The sequence below is a fragment of the Triticum dicoccoides genome, chromosome 7A (genome assembly GCF_002162155.2).
Source record: "Triticum dicoccoides isolate Atlit2015 ecotype Zavitan chromosome 7A, WEW_v2.0, whole genome shotgun sequence".
Taxonomy (NCBI): domain Eukaryota; kingdom Viridiplantae; phylum Streptophyta; class Magnoliopsida; order Poales; family Poaceae; genus Triticum; species Triticum dicoccoides.
Window position 1 is genome coordinate 653,194,808 of NC_041392.1, and position 13,992 is coordinate 653,208,799.

General features: G+C 48.5%; 1 protein-coding gene across 1 annotated transcript; it reads left to right on the forward strand.

Moving 5' to 3' along the window:
* Window positions 1-9,642: 9,642 nt before the first annotated feature.
* On the forward strand, window positions 9,643-11,610 carry LOC119330557 (putative FBD-associated F-box protein At3g50710). The gene is made up of 3 exons (XM_037603669.1): window positions 9,643-10,652; window positions 10,748-10,882; window positions 10,986-11,610. The coding sequence occupies exons 1-3, from the start codon at window positions 9,744-9,746 to the stop codon at window positions 11,352-11,354; spliced, it is 1,413 nt and encodes a 470-aa protein (XP_037459566.1). The 5' UTR covers window positions 9,643-9,743; the 3' UTR covers window positions 11,355-11,610.
* The last annotated feature ends 2,382 nt before the right edge of the window (window positions 11,611-13,992 follow it).

The window sequence follows — 13,992 nt, forward strand, 5'->3', positions numbered from 1 at the left end:
TGTCCCCTCCAAGGGCAAGCTGAGGAATAATATTAAAGCAAGTATTTCACTCATTATTGTAATCCACCTAGGAGTTCCGTGGTGTGACGTAGCTTTCTGCCTCCTTGGATGCTGCATCATGTGTTCGGCAATCACGCTGCCGGACAGGGTTTCCAGGGATTGAAGTCCTGAAAGAGAAAAATAACAAAGCGGGAAGCCCCTAGTGTGGTTTAAGCCGCGACTTGGGGCGTGCCACCGTCGTGCCCCCCTCCCCGCCTGTGCCCATGGTATTTTTAATGCGTAATTATGTACGTGTGGCACGGATTTCGTCGTTTGGCTGGGACCGGGGTGGGGGCCGCATTGCTATGCGAGCTCGGAACGTGCCAGGCGGTCCTGTTGCCGATTACACCGGGCGCGCTTGAAGGTGTCCGGGTCCTTAAACGCCGAACTAGTGGATTGCCTTAAGAGGCTGCTTTGCGCCTCCACTACGAGGGCCGCAGTGTGCTCCTCCGTTCGGAGAGAGCGCTCTATGTTTCCATTAACTGTAATGACCCCCCGAGGTCCTAGCATCTTGAGCTTGAGGTATGCATAATGCGGTACCGCATTGAATCTCGCAAATGCGGTTCGCCCAAGCAGTGCATGATAGCCACCGCGGAACGGGACTATATCGAAGATTAACTCTTCGCTTCGGAAGTTATCCGGGGATCCGAAGACCACTTCCAGTGTGACTGAGCCTGTGCAATGGGCCTCTACACCTGGTATAACGCCTTTAAAAGTCGTTTTTGTGGGTTTGATCCTTAAGGGGTCTATACCCATTTTGCATAATGTGTCCTGATAAAGCAGGTTCAGGCTGCTGCCGCCATCCATAAGGACTCAAGTGAGGTGAAATCCATCAATGATTGGGTCTAGGACCAGTGCGGCAAATCTGCCATGACGGATACTAGTGGGGTGGTCCCTGTGATTGAAGGTGGTCGGACAGGAGGACCATGGGTTGAACTTTGGGGTGACTGGCTCCAACGCATACACGTCCCTAAGCGCACGCTTCCGCTCCCTCTTGGGAATGTGGGTTGCATATCATGTTCACCGTCCGCACTTGTGGGGGGAACCTCTTCTGTCCTCCGGTGTTTGGCTGTCGGGGCTCTTCCTCGTCATCGCTATGTGGCCCCTTATTTTTGTTTTCGGCAATTAACTTGTCGGCCTGCTTGAACACCCAACAATCCCTGTTGGTGTGGTTGGCTAGCTTGTCTGGGGTGCCGTGTATTTGGCACGAGCGATCGAGTATACGGTCCAAACTGGACGGGCCCGGAGTGCTTCGTTTGAATGGCTTTTTCCGCTGACCGGGTTTAGAGCCTTTGAATCCGGCATTGACTGTCGTATCCTCAGTATTATCGTTGTTAATGCAGCGCTTATGTTTGTTGCACCGTGACCTGCTATTGCCGTCCTTGGTATCCGACGTACCATGGTTCTTTCATATGTTATTACTGCGAGCCAGCCAGCTGTCTTCTCCCGCACAAAAGCGGGTCATGAGTGCCGTGAGGGCTACCATAGATTTCGGCTTTTCCTGACCAAGGTGTTGAGCTAGCCATCGTCGCGGATGTTGTGCTTGAAAGCTGCTAGAGCCTCTGCATCCGGACAGTCGACGATTTGATTTTTCTTTGTTAGGAACCGTGTCCAGAATTGCCTGGCCGATTCCTCTGGCTGCTGAATTATGTGGCTCAAGTCATCGGCATCTGGTGGTCGCACATAAGTGCCCTGAAAGTTGTTGAGGAATGCGGCTTCCAGATCTTCCCAACAGCCAGTGGACTCTGCTGGCAAGTTGTTGAGCCAATGCCGAGCTGGTCCTTTAAGTTTGAGTGGGAGGTATTTGATTGCGTGTAGATCATCACCGCGTGCCATGTGGATATGCAGGAGGAAATCCTCGATCCATACCGCGGGATCTGTTGTGTCGTCGTATGATTCTATATTTACGGGTTTGAAACCCTCTGAGATTTGATGATCCATTACTTCGTCTGTGAATCATAAGGGGTGTGCGGCGCCTCTGTACTGGGCTATATCGTAACGCAGGTCCAATGAGTCTTGCCCGCTGTCTTCGGCCCGGCCAGATTTACTTTTACTGTATCCGGTGTGATGTTTATCGTCTCGCGTAGCGGCGCGCCCTCATGATCCGTAGATCGATCTTGCATGTTTTGCTTTGTCCTCCAGTACGTCTCAAAGGTCTGGCGTATTTCCCCATGCCTTTTATTTGAATGGCGTCGGGGTGTAGGCTGAGCTTTTGGCTGGAATGCCTCTCTATCGCGGCCACGAGGTGGCCGATCAGCCGCGTCATACGCTTCTTCCTCCAGTCGGGGTAGCAACCTGCATTTTGGGTAACTCTTGGAGGGGCGTTCGAGTTTATATTCCTCGTCCGCGAGGACTTCAGTCCATCTGTCAGCTAGCAGATCTTGATCAGCTTGAAGCTGCTGCTGCTTTTTCTTAAGGCTATTTGCCTTGGCTATAAGCCGGCACTTGAAGCGCTCTTGTTCGACGGGATCCTCTGGCACGATGAATTCTTCATCGTCAAGGCTTGCCTCGTCTTCGGAGGGAGGCATGTAATTGTCATCCTCCTCCTTTGCTTCTCTCTCAGGAGGGCTGGCCTCTCCATCCTCCTGCCCTAAATCGTGTTGGAGGGGATTATTGCCATCTTCGGCACTATCCGGAGTGCTATTATCTCCTGTGCTGGTATCACCGCTTTTGCTTTGGTGGGACTTAGAGCGGCGCCGCTGACGTCGGCGCTTAGGTTGCTTCTTGGAGGGGTCATCCTCCGCTGTCTCGTCGCCATTGCCTTCTTTGGGTGTGTCCACCATGTATATATCGTATGATGAGGTGTCTTTCCAGTGCCCTATAGGCGCTGGTTCCTGTTCGTCTCCTGCATCGTCGTCCATACCGTCGATGTCTTCGGAGTCAAAGTCGAGCATGTCAGTCAAATCATCGACAGTGGCTATGAAGTGGGTGGTGGGTGGGCGTCGAATTTCTTCTTCGTCCGCATCCCAATCCTGTCGGTCATAATCCGGCCAGGACTCTCCTGATAAAGAGAGAGACCTTAGTGAATTTAGTATGTCGCCGAAGGGCGAGTGCTGAAAGATATCTGCGGTCGTGAACTCCCTGATCGGCGCCCAATCGGATTCGATTGGCGGGGGCACGGATGGTTCAGAGTTCGGAGGAGAGTCCGGCAATGTGGAGTCACGGGCCTCGCGAAGGATAAGGTTGGTGTTTGGCTCGACCGCCGTTGAGGCTGCAGCCTCCGCGGCGGGGTCTAGCCACCCGCCCTTGGTCGGCGCAGTTGGCTCCGAATTGAAGGTCGGAGCAGATGCGGGTGCGGCCTCCAGGGCACTGTTCGGCGGAAGAGCTAAATCATGCCCATCGTGACAGTGCGGCGCACCCGGCAAGGGCTCGAATCCATCGAAGATCAAGTCTCCGCGGATATCGGCTGTGTAGTTTAAGCTTCCAAACCTGACTTGATGGCCAGGGGCGTAGCTTTCAATCTGCTCCAGATGGCCAAGCAAATTGGCCCGCAGTGCAAAGCCGCCGAATACAAAAATCTATCCGAGGAGAAAAGTCTCACCCTGGGTTGCATCGCTATCGATGATCGTAGGAGCCATCAAGCCTAACGGCGATGACACAGAGGAACTCTCAATGAAAGAACCAATGACGGTGTCAAAACCGGCGAATCTCGGGTAGGGGGTCCCGAACTGTGCGTCTAAGGCGGATGGTAACAGGAGGTAGGGGACACGACGTTTTACCCAGGTTCGGGCCCTCTTGATGGAGGTAAAACCCTACGTCCTGCTTGATTTATTCTTGATGATATGAGTATTACAAGAGTTGATCTACCACGAGATCGGAGAGGCTAAACCCTAGAAGCTAGCCTATGGTATGATTGTCTGTTGTCCTACGGACTAAAACCCTCTGGTTTATATAGACACCGGAGAGGGTTAGGGTTACACAAGGTCGGTTACAAAGGAGGAGATATCCATATCCGTACTGCCTAGCTTGCCTTCCACGCCAAGTAGAGTCCCATCCGGACACGGGACGAAGTCTTCAATCTTGTATCTTCATAGTCCAATAGTCCAACCAAAGGATATAGTCCGGCTGTCTGGAGACCCCCTAATCCAAGACTCCCTCAATCGGTGTAGTGGGTTTTGTCTACCATCTCCCGCACATTCTTTGAAGAATGAAAATAAGCTGTCAATGGAAATAAGATGTCAACTATTTTGAACTGAACAATATAAATTAGTTAACAATTAACTATGTTTGAGAAACTCACATAGCGATAGAACTGGAGGCATATCAATAAGGACCCAAATGTCCATATTGTCTTGGTCGATGTCAGGATCACCAAGATCCATGGTGACAAGCATACCCTCATCAAAACCATACATCTTGCAAAATGCTTCCCAATTTTTGCAACCAAAATGGGTTACCCTCCCAGAATTATACAGATTACTTCAAAATCCACATCATGATGAGTCCTGAGGTGAATTTTCTTTGTTTCATAATAACTTTCATGGTCTTCAAAATCCATCCTCTCCAAGACATAGCGTCTTGCATGGCATGGGATAAACTATACTCAAATTGTAAAAGATGAAAATTACACGTTGAAATAGTTGAAGTCATGCTTAATTATGAAAAAAAACGCTTGTCGTCGTTGTGTACCGTTTCAACTTCAAAGGTCTCCTCGAGCTTAATGCTGAAGCGCCGATCATCGTCCAGGTGAGGCCTGTCGCACAGACCTCAATCGTCGTGGCAGCAGCCGCACACCCCCGGGAGATTTTTGTCGTCCGATGACGACATTTCCTATGTTCATAATTCAAAACTACATCATCTCTTGACATTAGTAATAACTATGAGTTGATATCACACTTCTATATGTATAACACAAGAGTCAGTTGATTCTACTTAATTAAGTACTAAGATACCCAGGCCCATGCATTAGTCGCAAGTACCCCATATGTCCTATTTTTAGCAAAGTCATGCTAAAATTCACGGAAAATTTCAGCATGACCTTTGCTGAAAATAGGACATATGGAGTACCTGAATTTGCCGGAACGGAAGTTAATCGACATTCCGGCAAACTCAAGGGCCTCTCGGGGTACCTGCAAAATCATTATCCCACCCCCACCCCGCTGCAACCCCACAACACCCCACAATATCATCATGACACGATGGTCGGAGACAAAACCCCCCAATATCATCACGACACGATGGTCGGAGACAAAACCCAGCAATATATCTTCTAGCCATGAAACCCTACCCTGATTCTCCTTTCTTCCTCTTTTTTCACTTAAACCTGCAAACATGCAGGGAAAGCAATTAATACAAGGCACAAAAATGGCATGCTATGTAGCCTTAATGCTATAGAGCATATGAAATACATGCTAGCAATATATATGATATAAAATCCAATAATTATTTAATAAAAACATTAGCTAAAAAAGTAGCAAGCAAGCAATTCATTTGACTAACTATTTAAGTGTTCTGGACTCCAACAACCACTTTGCAGACAAGCAGGAAAGTGGTTCTTCATCGATAGCTGAAAGTGGTTCTTCCTTGAGGGATGTGTGATCTATGATGGTGTTGTCTTTTTGCTTAATTGGCTTTGCTTAATCCTATGAGGAGGTGGTGGAATCCACTTGTTGTCTGGCTAAGAGGTTGAAGTTGGCACTGATTAGTGCTGAAGTTGGCACTCTTTAAATTCAGAAAAGAAAAGGCACCACATAATATTGATGGACAGGGGAAAGCTTTGCAATTGCACCCACAAGTGTCAAGCACCAACTTAATAGCCACTCCTAGTAAATCATTCCCATGACAGTACGACGCTCACTCTTGGTTTGACACATAATATTATTCTCCCGCATTAGCTAAAATGGCTAAAACAGAATACGATAATCCTAGTGTTCTCTTGTGGTGGTGGTGATATGCCCATATCACGCATTGGTGGGCAACGATGATTAGATTAAACTTTAACCAGGCACATACTTACAGGTGTTTGCTAATATGAAAAAGCAGTGGACCTTTGGGTACAAAGGAGTGGACCTGAACGGTGCAAACAAAAAGAAACTGATAAAAAAGATGAGTGTTGTGTTCCCGGGGGTGGAAGAACATGACAGGGCCAGCCGACGATTACTACCTCGATCAAAAAGTGATTATTACCCATGGAAATGGCACCAAATCCCTCTGGATCGTTAACAAGGGAGGATGCAGACAGGGGACTTCAATTAATCGAGCATCAGTAGCACAGCGGCGTAACCAGATGGAATGGAATCGGGTTGGAAGGGCAACTAGCAAGCAACAGGCAGAGCAGTAGTGTGGCGACAACAGAGAGCAGCATCAGCAGCGGGAAAGAGCAACGCCAAGGCAGCAGCAAGCAGCGACCAAGCAGCGAACATCAATAGTAGCAGTAGTGCAGTCAGCGGAGCAACAGCAGCAGCGCGGGCGGCGCGACAACAGTCAGCACGGGCGCACGCGAGCGACAACGGGCGGACGAGCACGGGCAAGGGATGGCCAGGGGCATGTAGGCGGATGCGTGCCCAAGGGCAGGAGCAGCGGGGAGGGTGTGCGCCGGGGCGCGGCAAAGGAGCTCGGGGCACACGGGCCGACTATGGGGTGAGCGCGAGGTCGACGGCGGTGGCTTACGGCGGCCTATGGAGGCGGATCGAGGGGAGGAACGGCTGAGGGACTCACCGCGGAGATCGTGGCAGGCTCGGTGAAGGCCGGGGTGGACCGGAGAGACGTTGGCGACCGCGAGATGGCGACGGCTAGAGGAAGAAGAAGGACTCCTCCTCCTAGTGCTCCGGCGGCGACTCCGGTGGCGGAGCGGGCGCGGGGGTCGTCGGGTGCGGGGGGCGTCGGCGGCGGTGGGAGAGCGGGCGCGGGGGGTTTGCTCGGCGGCGGTGGAGAGCGAGAGCGGGCGAGGGGGATCTAGCGAGGGGGAAAGGTTAGCAATGGCGCACCTCCTAGGGGTCCCTGGTGCGCCATTACTAACCTTTTTTGGATTTTTAGTTGCATCTAATATTTTTTTAGAAAATGACGATCAAATTTGAAAACATTTATGAATGTGAAAAAATATCATCAAATTTGTTATTTGAAAATATTTATAAATATGAAAAAATATCACCAAATTTGTTATTTGAAAATATCATCAATTTTTTTTGGAATTTTAGTTCCATTCATTTGTGAATTGGTAAAACATTTTATGAATGTGAAAAAATATCATCAAATTTGAAAAAATATTCATGAATTCAAAAAGTGCCCATGAAATTTAAAAATATTCATGAGTACAAAAAATATTAATAAATTCAATACTTTTTGTGAGTTAGAAATTCAATATCAGAATAAACACATAAATAAATATTCATGAGGACTAGAACAGAAGAAATATCATTACTAGTTTCGCAAAACAAAAAATATATAATTGTTAGTTGTGGCGCATCTTGGTTGTGGTGCGCCATTACTAGTTTTGAAAAAAAATTGTTAGTAATGGCGCACCTTGTGTGTGGTGCGCCATTACTAGTTAAAACTATTAATGTCGCACTGTGCGCTGGTGCGCCATTAATGGTTTTGGAAAAATAAAAAATAAAATTGGCTAGTAATGGCGTACCGTGTGTCTGGTGCGCTATTAGTAATGAGGACACTAATGACGTATCACATACATGGTGTGCCATTAATGTCCATATTGGTTATAGCTCTTTTCCTAGTAGCGAGCTCTCTGCAGTGAACAAAGCATCTAAATGAATATAAAGAAAGATGCAACCATGCCAATATTGTAATTGGTACATGCACCAAAGACACAATCAAGAAATAGATTGCCCACATTCATAATCATCATCTAATCCCAAACAGTGTACCAAAAGCTCAAGATTAAGACACAATTAGAAGAGAAAACCATAAGTATGTCCAAAACAGAAAATTGATGGAATACCTTGTAATATAACTATATTAAAAATACTTTTATGGTATTTTTATAGACTCCTATGGAGGCACTCGGTGTGTACTACTGTACTGCAGAATTAGGGATGAGCAGGCATGGTGCCCTCTGTTCTAGCCAAATTAGGGAGCTCACTTTTCTAGGCAAGTTAAGGAGATCACTGGGCCATGGTACTGCACTGCTGCTCAAGTGGTCGCAAAGGTGCATAGTCGAAGAAAGGACACGGCCAAGCACATCCCATGTCTAGCCCCATATCTGTGCAACATCAAATAGTCAGATTGAACACTTACAACTAGACTTGCTATAGTTGGTTCGAGCTAAATTTCAAATAAAAGATAAACAAATTACCAAGTAAATAACAGAGCACAAATATTTCATATATTAATCTTCCTTTCCAATCTAAATCATCATAAATTCGTCATACAAACATCCACCCCCCGTTCATCACGCAAACACTAACAACATCCATACAGTCTGAGAAGTACATCGTATAGTGGAGCTCACCCACAAATCTGCCCTATGGACCGGCACCTCTTCCTCCTCCTATTGAGCACCATGGAGGCTGAGACGACATCCATCTCACTGCAGCATACAAGTATGTCAGTTGACAAAAAACAAAGTGAACACCAAGCAAGTAGAAATTCACCGGGGCTTACCTTGAGGTCCTCGTCCTTGAGGTCCTCGTTGTCTCTGCATCCAATGCTCAAAGGAGGCATTCTGTGTTCCCCCACAACCAAACAACTTAGTGGCCGAGGCGAACTCGACCTCCAACCGTCCAGCGCAGCGTCCCCGGTGGCAACTTGGTGACTTGCGAGATGGCGGCATTAGGCACCAGATCCGGCGCCTAGAAGGGGAGGTGGATACGATGAGGGCCTGGGGTCGAGGAGCGGCGACGGCTTCAGCCGCACGTGAATCGCCGAGGCACAGCGCCAAGGAGGCGAGGAGGTGATGAATAGCACATCCAGGAGCACCAAGGGGCGGAGATGACCGGGGCAACGAGCAGGTGGCCGTCGGAGGCGAGGCCCACCTCCACCACCGAAAACCTGGCAAGGTACATCGATGGGGGCGACCACAGGAGGCGAGGAAAAGTAGATCGGCGAAAGCTAGTAGAGCTCGTCGAGGAGTAGCCATGTGTGTGTTGGGTGGCGCCGCAGCTCACCGGAGCAGCCGGAATCGGCCGGCGATCAAGGCGGCAACAGTGGGGTTCGAGCGAGAGAAGTAGAGTACGAGAGAGGGAAAAGCTGGGCGAGCGAGAGAGTTTCGTGAGTGCGTTAGGCACGCCCCCTCTCTCCTCATCCAACCACGGGCCAACCACGCACACGGGCAAAAGGTGGAAAGACGAAAATACCCTCGACGGGGTTACGAAATCACAGGCGGTGGCACAAGATCTTTTACTGTTGGAGGGCGACGACGGGGCACACAAGACACCATGCCAGCCACGGCAACCGATAGGTGCGGCCCACCAGGAATCGACCCCACGCATCAGCGAGGCAGCAAAGTAATTCCGGAGTAAACAAAACCATTAAGAAAAAACGGATGGAAGCTACTATTCATTGTAGCAGTGATCCGGTTTGATCCAACGGCCAGATCTCTCCCGAGCGAGATCATACGGCCAAGAACGCATCAAGACAAAGATCCGACGGCCAGGAATCCGGAGCGGTGAGGAGGCTGGGTGGCTCCTGCTATGCTTGTTTCTGGATTCACTCCCTACCTCCCCACTCCATTCCCCATTTCCCCATCCGTGCGAGTGCGCCGGCGGCCAGGAGCATTGCGGCCAAATCTGCCGTCCCGCTAGCCGCCGGCCATGGAGGCCGCCGCAGCGCCCGTGGCCAACCAGGGGGAATCCCATGGGACCGCAGCGAAGACGGCGCGGTGCGGCGACTCCGACGAGAGCGCCGCGGATTACATCAGCAGGGTCCCCGATGCCGTCCTCTGCACCATCATCTCCCTCCTCCCCACCAAGGACGGCGGCCGGACGCAGATCTTCTCCCGCCGATGGCGCCCCCTATGGGCCTCCGCGCCTCTCAACCTCGAGGTCCGCACCCGTCACCCCGGCCCCGGCGTCCCCATCCGCACCTCCTCCGTCTTCCCCGATGCCGCCTCCAAGGTAATCTCCAAGCATCCTGGCCCCGCCTGCCGATTCTGCTTCCACGGCCTCTGCCCCGGCGACCTCCACGACCAGGCGGAGACCTGGTTCCTCTCCCGAGCCCTCGCCAAGCTTCAGGAGCTCGATGTCGGCTACGCGTTCTGCGATGAACGTAATCCGGGGAGAAACCCGCTGCCGCCATCGGCGCTCCGCTCTGCGCCTACCCTCCTAGTTGCCAAGATCAGCTGTTGTGATTTGCCCCGAGAGATGGTGCCGTCCATGGGCTTTGACCTCCTCCAGCGTCTCTCCTTGATCTCCGTTTACATCTCAGTGGACGTCTTCCGTGGACTGCTCCCTGCTTGCCGTGCCTTGGAGAGCTTACACATGTCCAACGTTCTTGGTACGCGTTGCCTCCATGTTCGCTCGCCGACTCTTAGGAGTATATGCTTCCGTAACACCTCTGGTAGAGCAGAGCTGGTCATCGAGGATGTGCCTCGCCTTGTGAGGTTACTAATACCTTTTGGTTGCCGAGAAAACTGTGGTACTATCCGGGTAATTTCTGCGCCTAAATTGGAGATATTGGGCCCTTTGTTACCTGTCGTCTCCAAGCTCCTCCTAGTCTCCCAGGTAGCACCAGCAGCATCCTTGAACCTTGCATTTGGCATTCCTAGTTTCCTACACGGAGATAATTATTTTTCCATGTTCATTGTTGTTTTCTTCAGGGAGTAAGTTCAGCCGACTTGGCAAACTCGATGCACACCGTGAAGATTTTGGCTCTCAGGTGTTCTGGATATGAATTGGACGGAGTTCTTAATATCCTTAGGAGGTTCCCCTGTCTCGAGAAGCTCTATATCATTGTGAGTGCTCATCTTTGCTTGCTTTATAACTTCTTGACATTTTATTGACATCTTGTTTGTAACAGCTGAGACGCTTGACAGAATCTTAATATCCATTTTGCAGTTTCACAAACACTACGAGATGGATGCCAAAATCGAGCCTCAGTATGACCGACGACTATATCCAATTGAATGCCTTCAAACCCATCTCAAAACAGTGGTGTTTGAAACATTCGTGGGCCATGATAAACAGCTTGAGTTTGCCAAGTTCTTTGTTTTGAATGCAAAGGCGCTAAAAGAAATTGAATTTGAAGGAATATATGGTGCCAAAAACGATGTATCGCTGGCTTACCAACACACGCTGCTACGAGTGGAAAACAGAGCTTCTCGAGATGCCCAATTTGAATTCAGGAGCAGATATCGCAATACTGCGATTCATCTCCTCAGGCATATCCATGATTTGTCAGTGGCCGACCCCTTCGAACAGTTATAGACACGGTTGATGCCTGAAGATTGCGCTGTTCTTAGTGTCTTGTGCTTGTTTTGCAGGCAATGTTGATGTCAAATGATTGCACTGTCTTCCGCATAGACCTGCTCTTTTTTCTAGTCTAAGGTTCCTCTGTAATTCCAGTACCTTATGAAGTTGCTCCTGTTAAAACTGCAAGAGATGCTTTTAGATGCAAAAAGAATGCACTGTGGAAAATTTCTTATGTGGAGGGATGCAAATAATATGACTTTGAATTTGTACCTGGAGACAGCTGGTAAGCACAATTGTTTATGGCTTTGTTCTGCCAAAGCTGTGCTAGGAACACATCCCTGTGTCGGAAACTTCAATGTCTTATCAGTTATCATATAGAAAAGCGCGAGATGTTTGATTGCTGATTTAGTTTTCTTCGAGTGTTCATACAGAATCTGTTTGATTCTTACAAAGGTCAACCTACAGGCTAGGCCCCTATGCATTTTTAGCTAGGAAGGAGAGGTTTCTGTTATTTTCTATCAGGCTCAAGTTTATTGCTACTGATCCTCATCAGCCCTGGCCCCTGGGGGAGTCCAGGACTGAATGCTGCATCCTGGTAATTGATCTTTTATCCAAGAAACAGCATTAGATTGGGCTTAAGGACCTGCATCTTGGTAATTGATCCTCCTCGCTCCCCTCACCCCTGCCCAGCATCTTGGTATAGTCGCCTACTCGCCTGGTAGTTGATCTTTCATCCAAAGTCCGAGTTTACTGAAATGATTCGATTGCCATCTTTTACAAATTTGCAAAGTAAATTTACCCTTTCCTGTACCAAGAAACAGCATTGGATTGGGCTTAAGGACCTGAAGATGATGTTGGTTTTGGCAGATGGTTATCCTCGTGTCGTGTGACGCGCATCAACTTGTTTTTCTGCATTGCTGTTTGCCAAAAGAAAAGAGAAAGCTTTTTTTTTTTGCGTTGCTGACAGAAAGATTTAGTTTTTGTAGTTTTATTCTTGCAAGACTAGGCTTTTGCGGTAGCCTATTCTCTCAAGGGTCTTGCAAGTAGTGTTCCGATGAGATTGACTTGGAATTTGCTATGGGTAAAATTTGCCATCTTTCCCACAGGCTGAAAGAATTTGCAGGAAGCCTTGTCACCTACTGTGGAGCTATGGTGTTTTCAGAGCAAGTATATAGGGTGGAAAAAACATGTGGTGTTAGGCCATGTGGCTTTTGTTTCGCTCAACATTGCCTGTACCCTTAGTTCAGCAAAAGTGCATGACACAATCCGCGTGGTCAGAAACCGCCGTGGCTTGGAGCCGAAACGCCACAGGCTCTTAGGTGTCGAAACCACGGGCTCTTTGTGACGTTTAGACTGCCCATAATGGGATTAACTTCAACAGTAACTAGAGTCTAATTCGACAAATTTGCTTATGTGGCAATGATTTAATAAGAGGAGAAATGCTTTGAGTAACATATGTAGTTAGTCATGTTATGGGTAACATCACACATAACAAAACAAGATGAGTCTATAATCTGATAAATGAAGTGTTGGATAACACCACACATATGTTAGAGCATCTACAGCTGGACTTGGCAAATCCGGCCTCCTATATGTCCGTGGACACGCCCGGTCGGCCTGCGGACACTGACCGGGCACTCCCTATATCCGCGCCTCCACACCCGTGTATCTCATATTTCATCTTCCGTATTCATACTAAACCATACAAATAATAACTACGCAGATAATGAGCCGACATACAAATGCACATTCGGTTCATCAAAAGATCACAACCGGATCTTCAAAAGATAGCCAAAGTTCACATAATACGCATAATACAGTGGACAAGTTCAAACTACATCTAAAAACTTGAAATTAAGACGGATGTTCACCACTTCCTCGCTGGCCCTTCGCCCTTCCGGTCGCCAGCGCAGTTGTAGGAGTCCGCGGCAGGAGGTGGGTCCCGATCTACTCCCATGTGAAATTTCGTGAAAAAATACCGAGGAACGTATTCGTGACAAAAAAAGACAGAAAAAATTCTATGTATAGAAAAAAAACTGTTTGGACAAATTTTTGTTCGGACAGTATTTCCTTCGCCACAGATATGTTTTCTGGTATTTTTACATAAAATTTCACACGGGAGTAGATTGAAAACCCAGGTTTGATATCCCCAAATTTCAGATTTTTTTTGTATTCTTTACATTTAATATTGTCTAGGGGTGTGGAGCACCCAGAAGCTCCTATGTATTTTCTTATATGCATTTTACTACTTTAAGTTACTCCCCACTATGGATAGTTTTGAGCGTTGCTCGGAGCCGAAGGACGTATTTACTGAAACCATCACATTTGAGGATAGGGTAATAATTTGATATCACTTTTCACACAACTCACGAGCAAGTAACGAAGAGCACAACCATCAACTTTGCGCCTAACAAGTAACGGAGAGCACCGATCGCCTGATTTGCTCATGAAAACAACCGTTTTGACTTATTAGGCCCACCCGGCCACCTGCCGGGCTAACGTAGCTGACAGTGTAATACACCGAGGATGGTGTCACATCCCTGTGTTAGTCATGCATTAGGATTGGTTGAACATGTGCATCATGCTTAAATTCCCAGAAAACTGAAATGGGGATGACAGAACCCCCAACACCCCCCCCCCCCGAACAACTAGG

What these genes read in the sequence shown, in the direction of transcription:
- LOC119330557 (XM_037603669.1), top strand. Translation starts at nt 9,744, where the DNA reads ATGGAGGCCGCCGCAGCGCCCGTGGCCAACCAGGGGGAATCCCATGGG. An exon ending in AGCTCCTCCTAGTCTCCCAG is followed by an intron (nt 10,653 to 10,747) that starts GTAGCACCAGCA and finishes TGTTTTCTTCAG; the next exon opens with GGAGTAAGTTCAGCCGACTT. An exon ending in TCGAGAAGCTCTATATCATT is followed by an intron (nt 10,883 to 10,985) that starts GTGAGTGCTCAT and finishes TCCATTTTGCAG; the next exon opens with TTTCACAAACACTACGAGAT.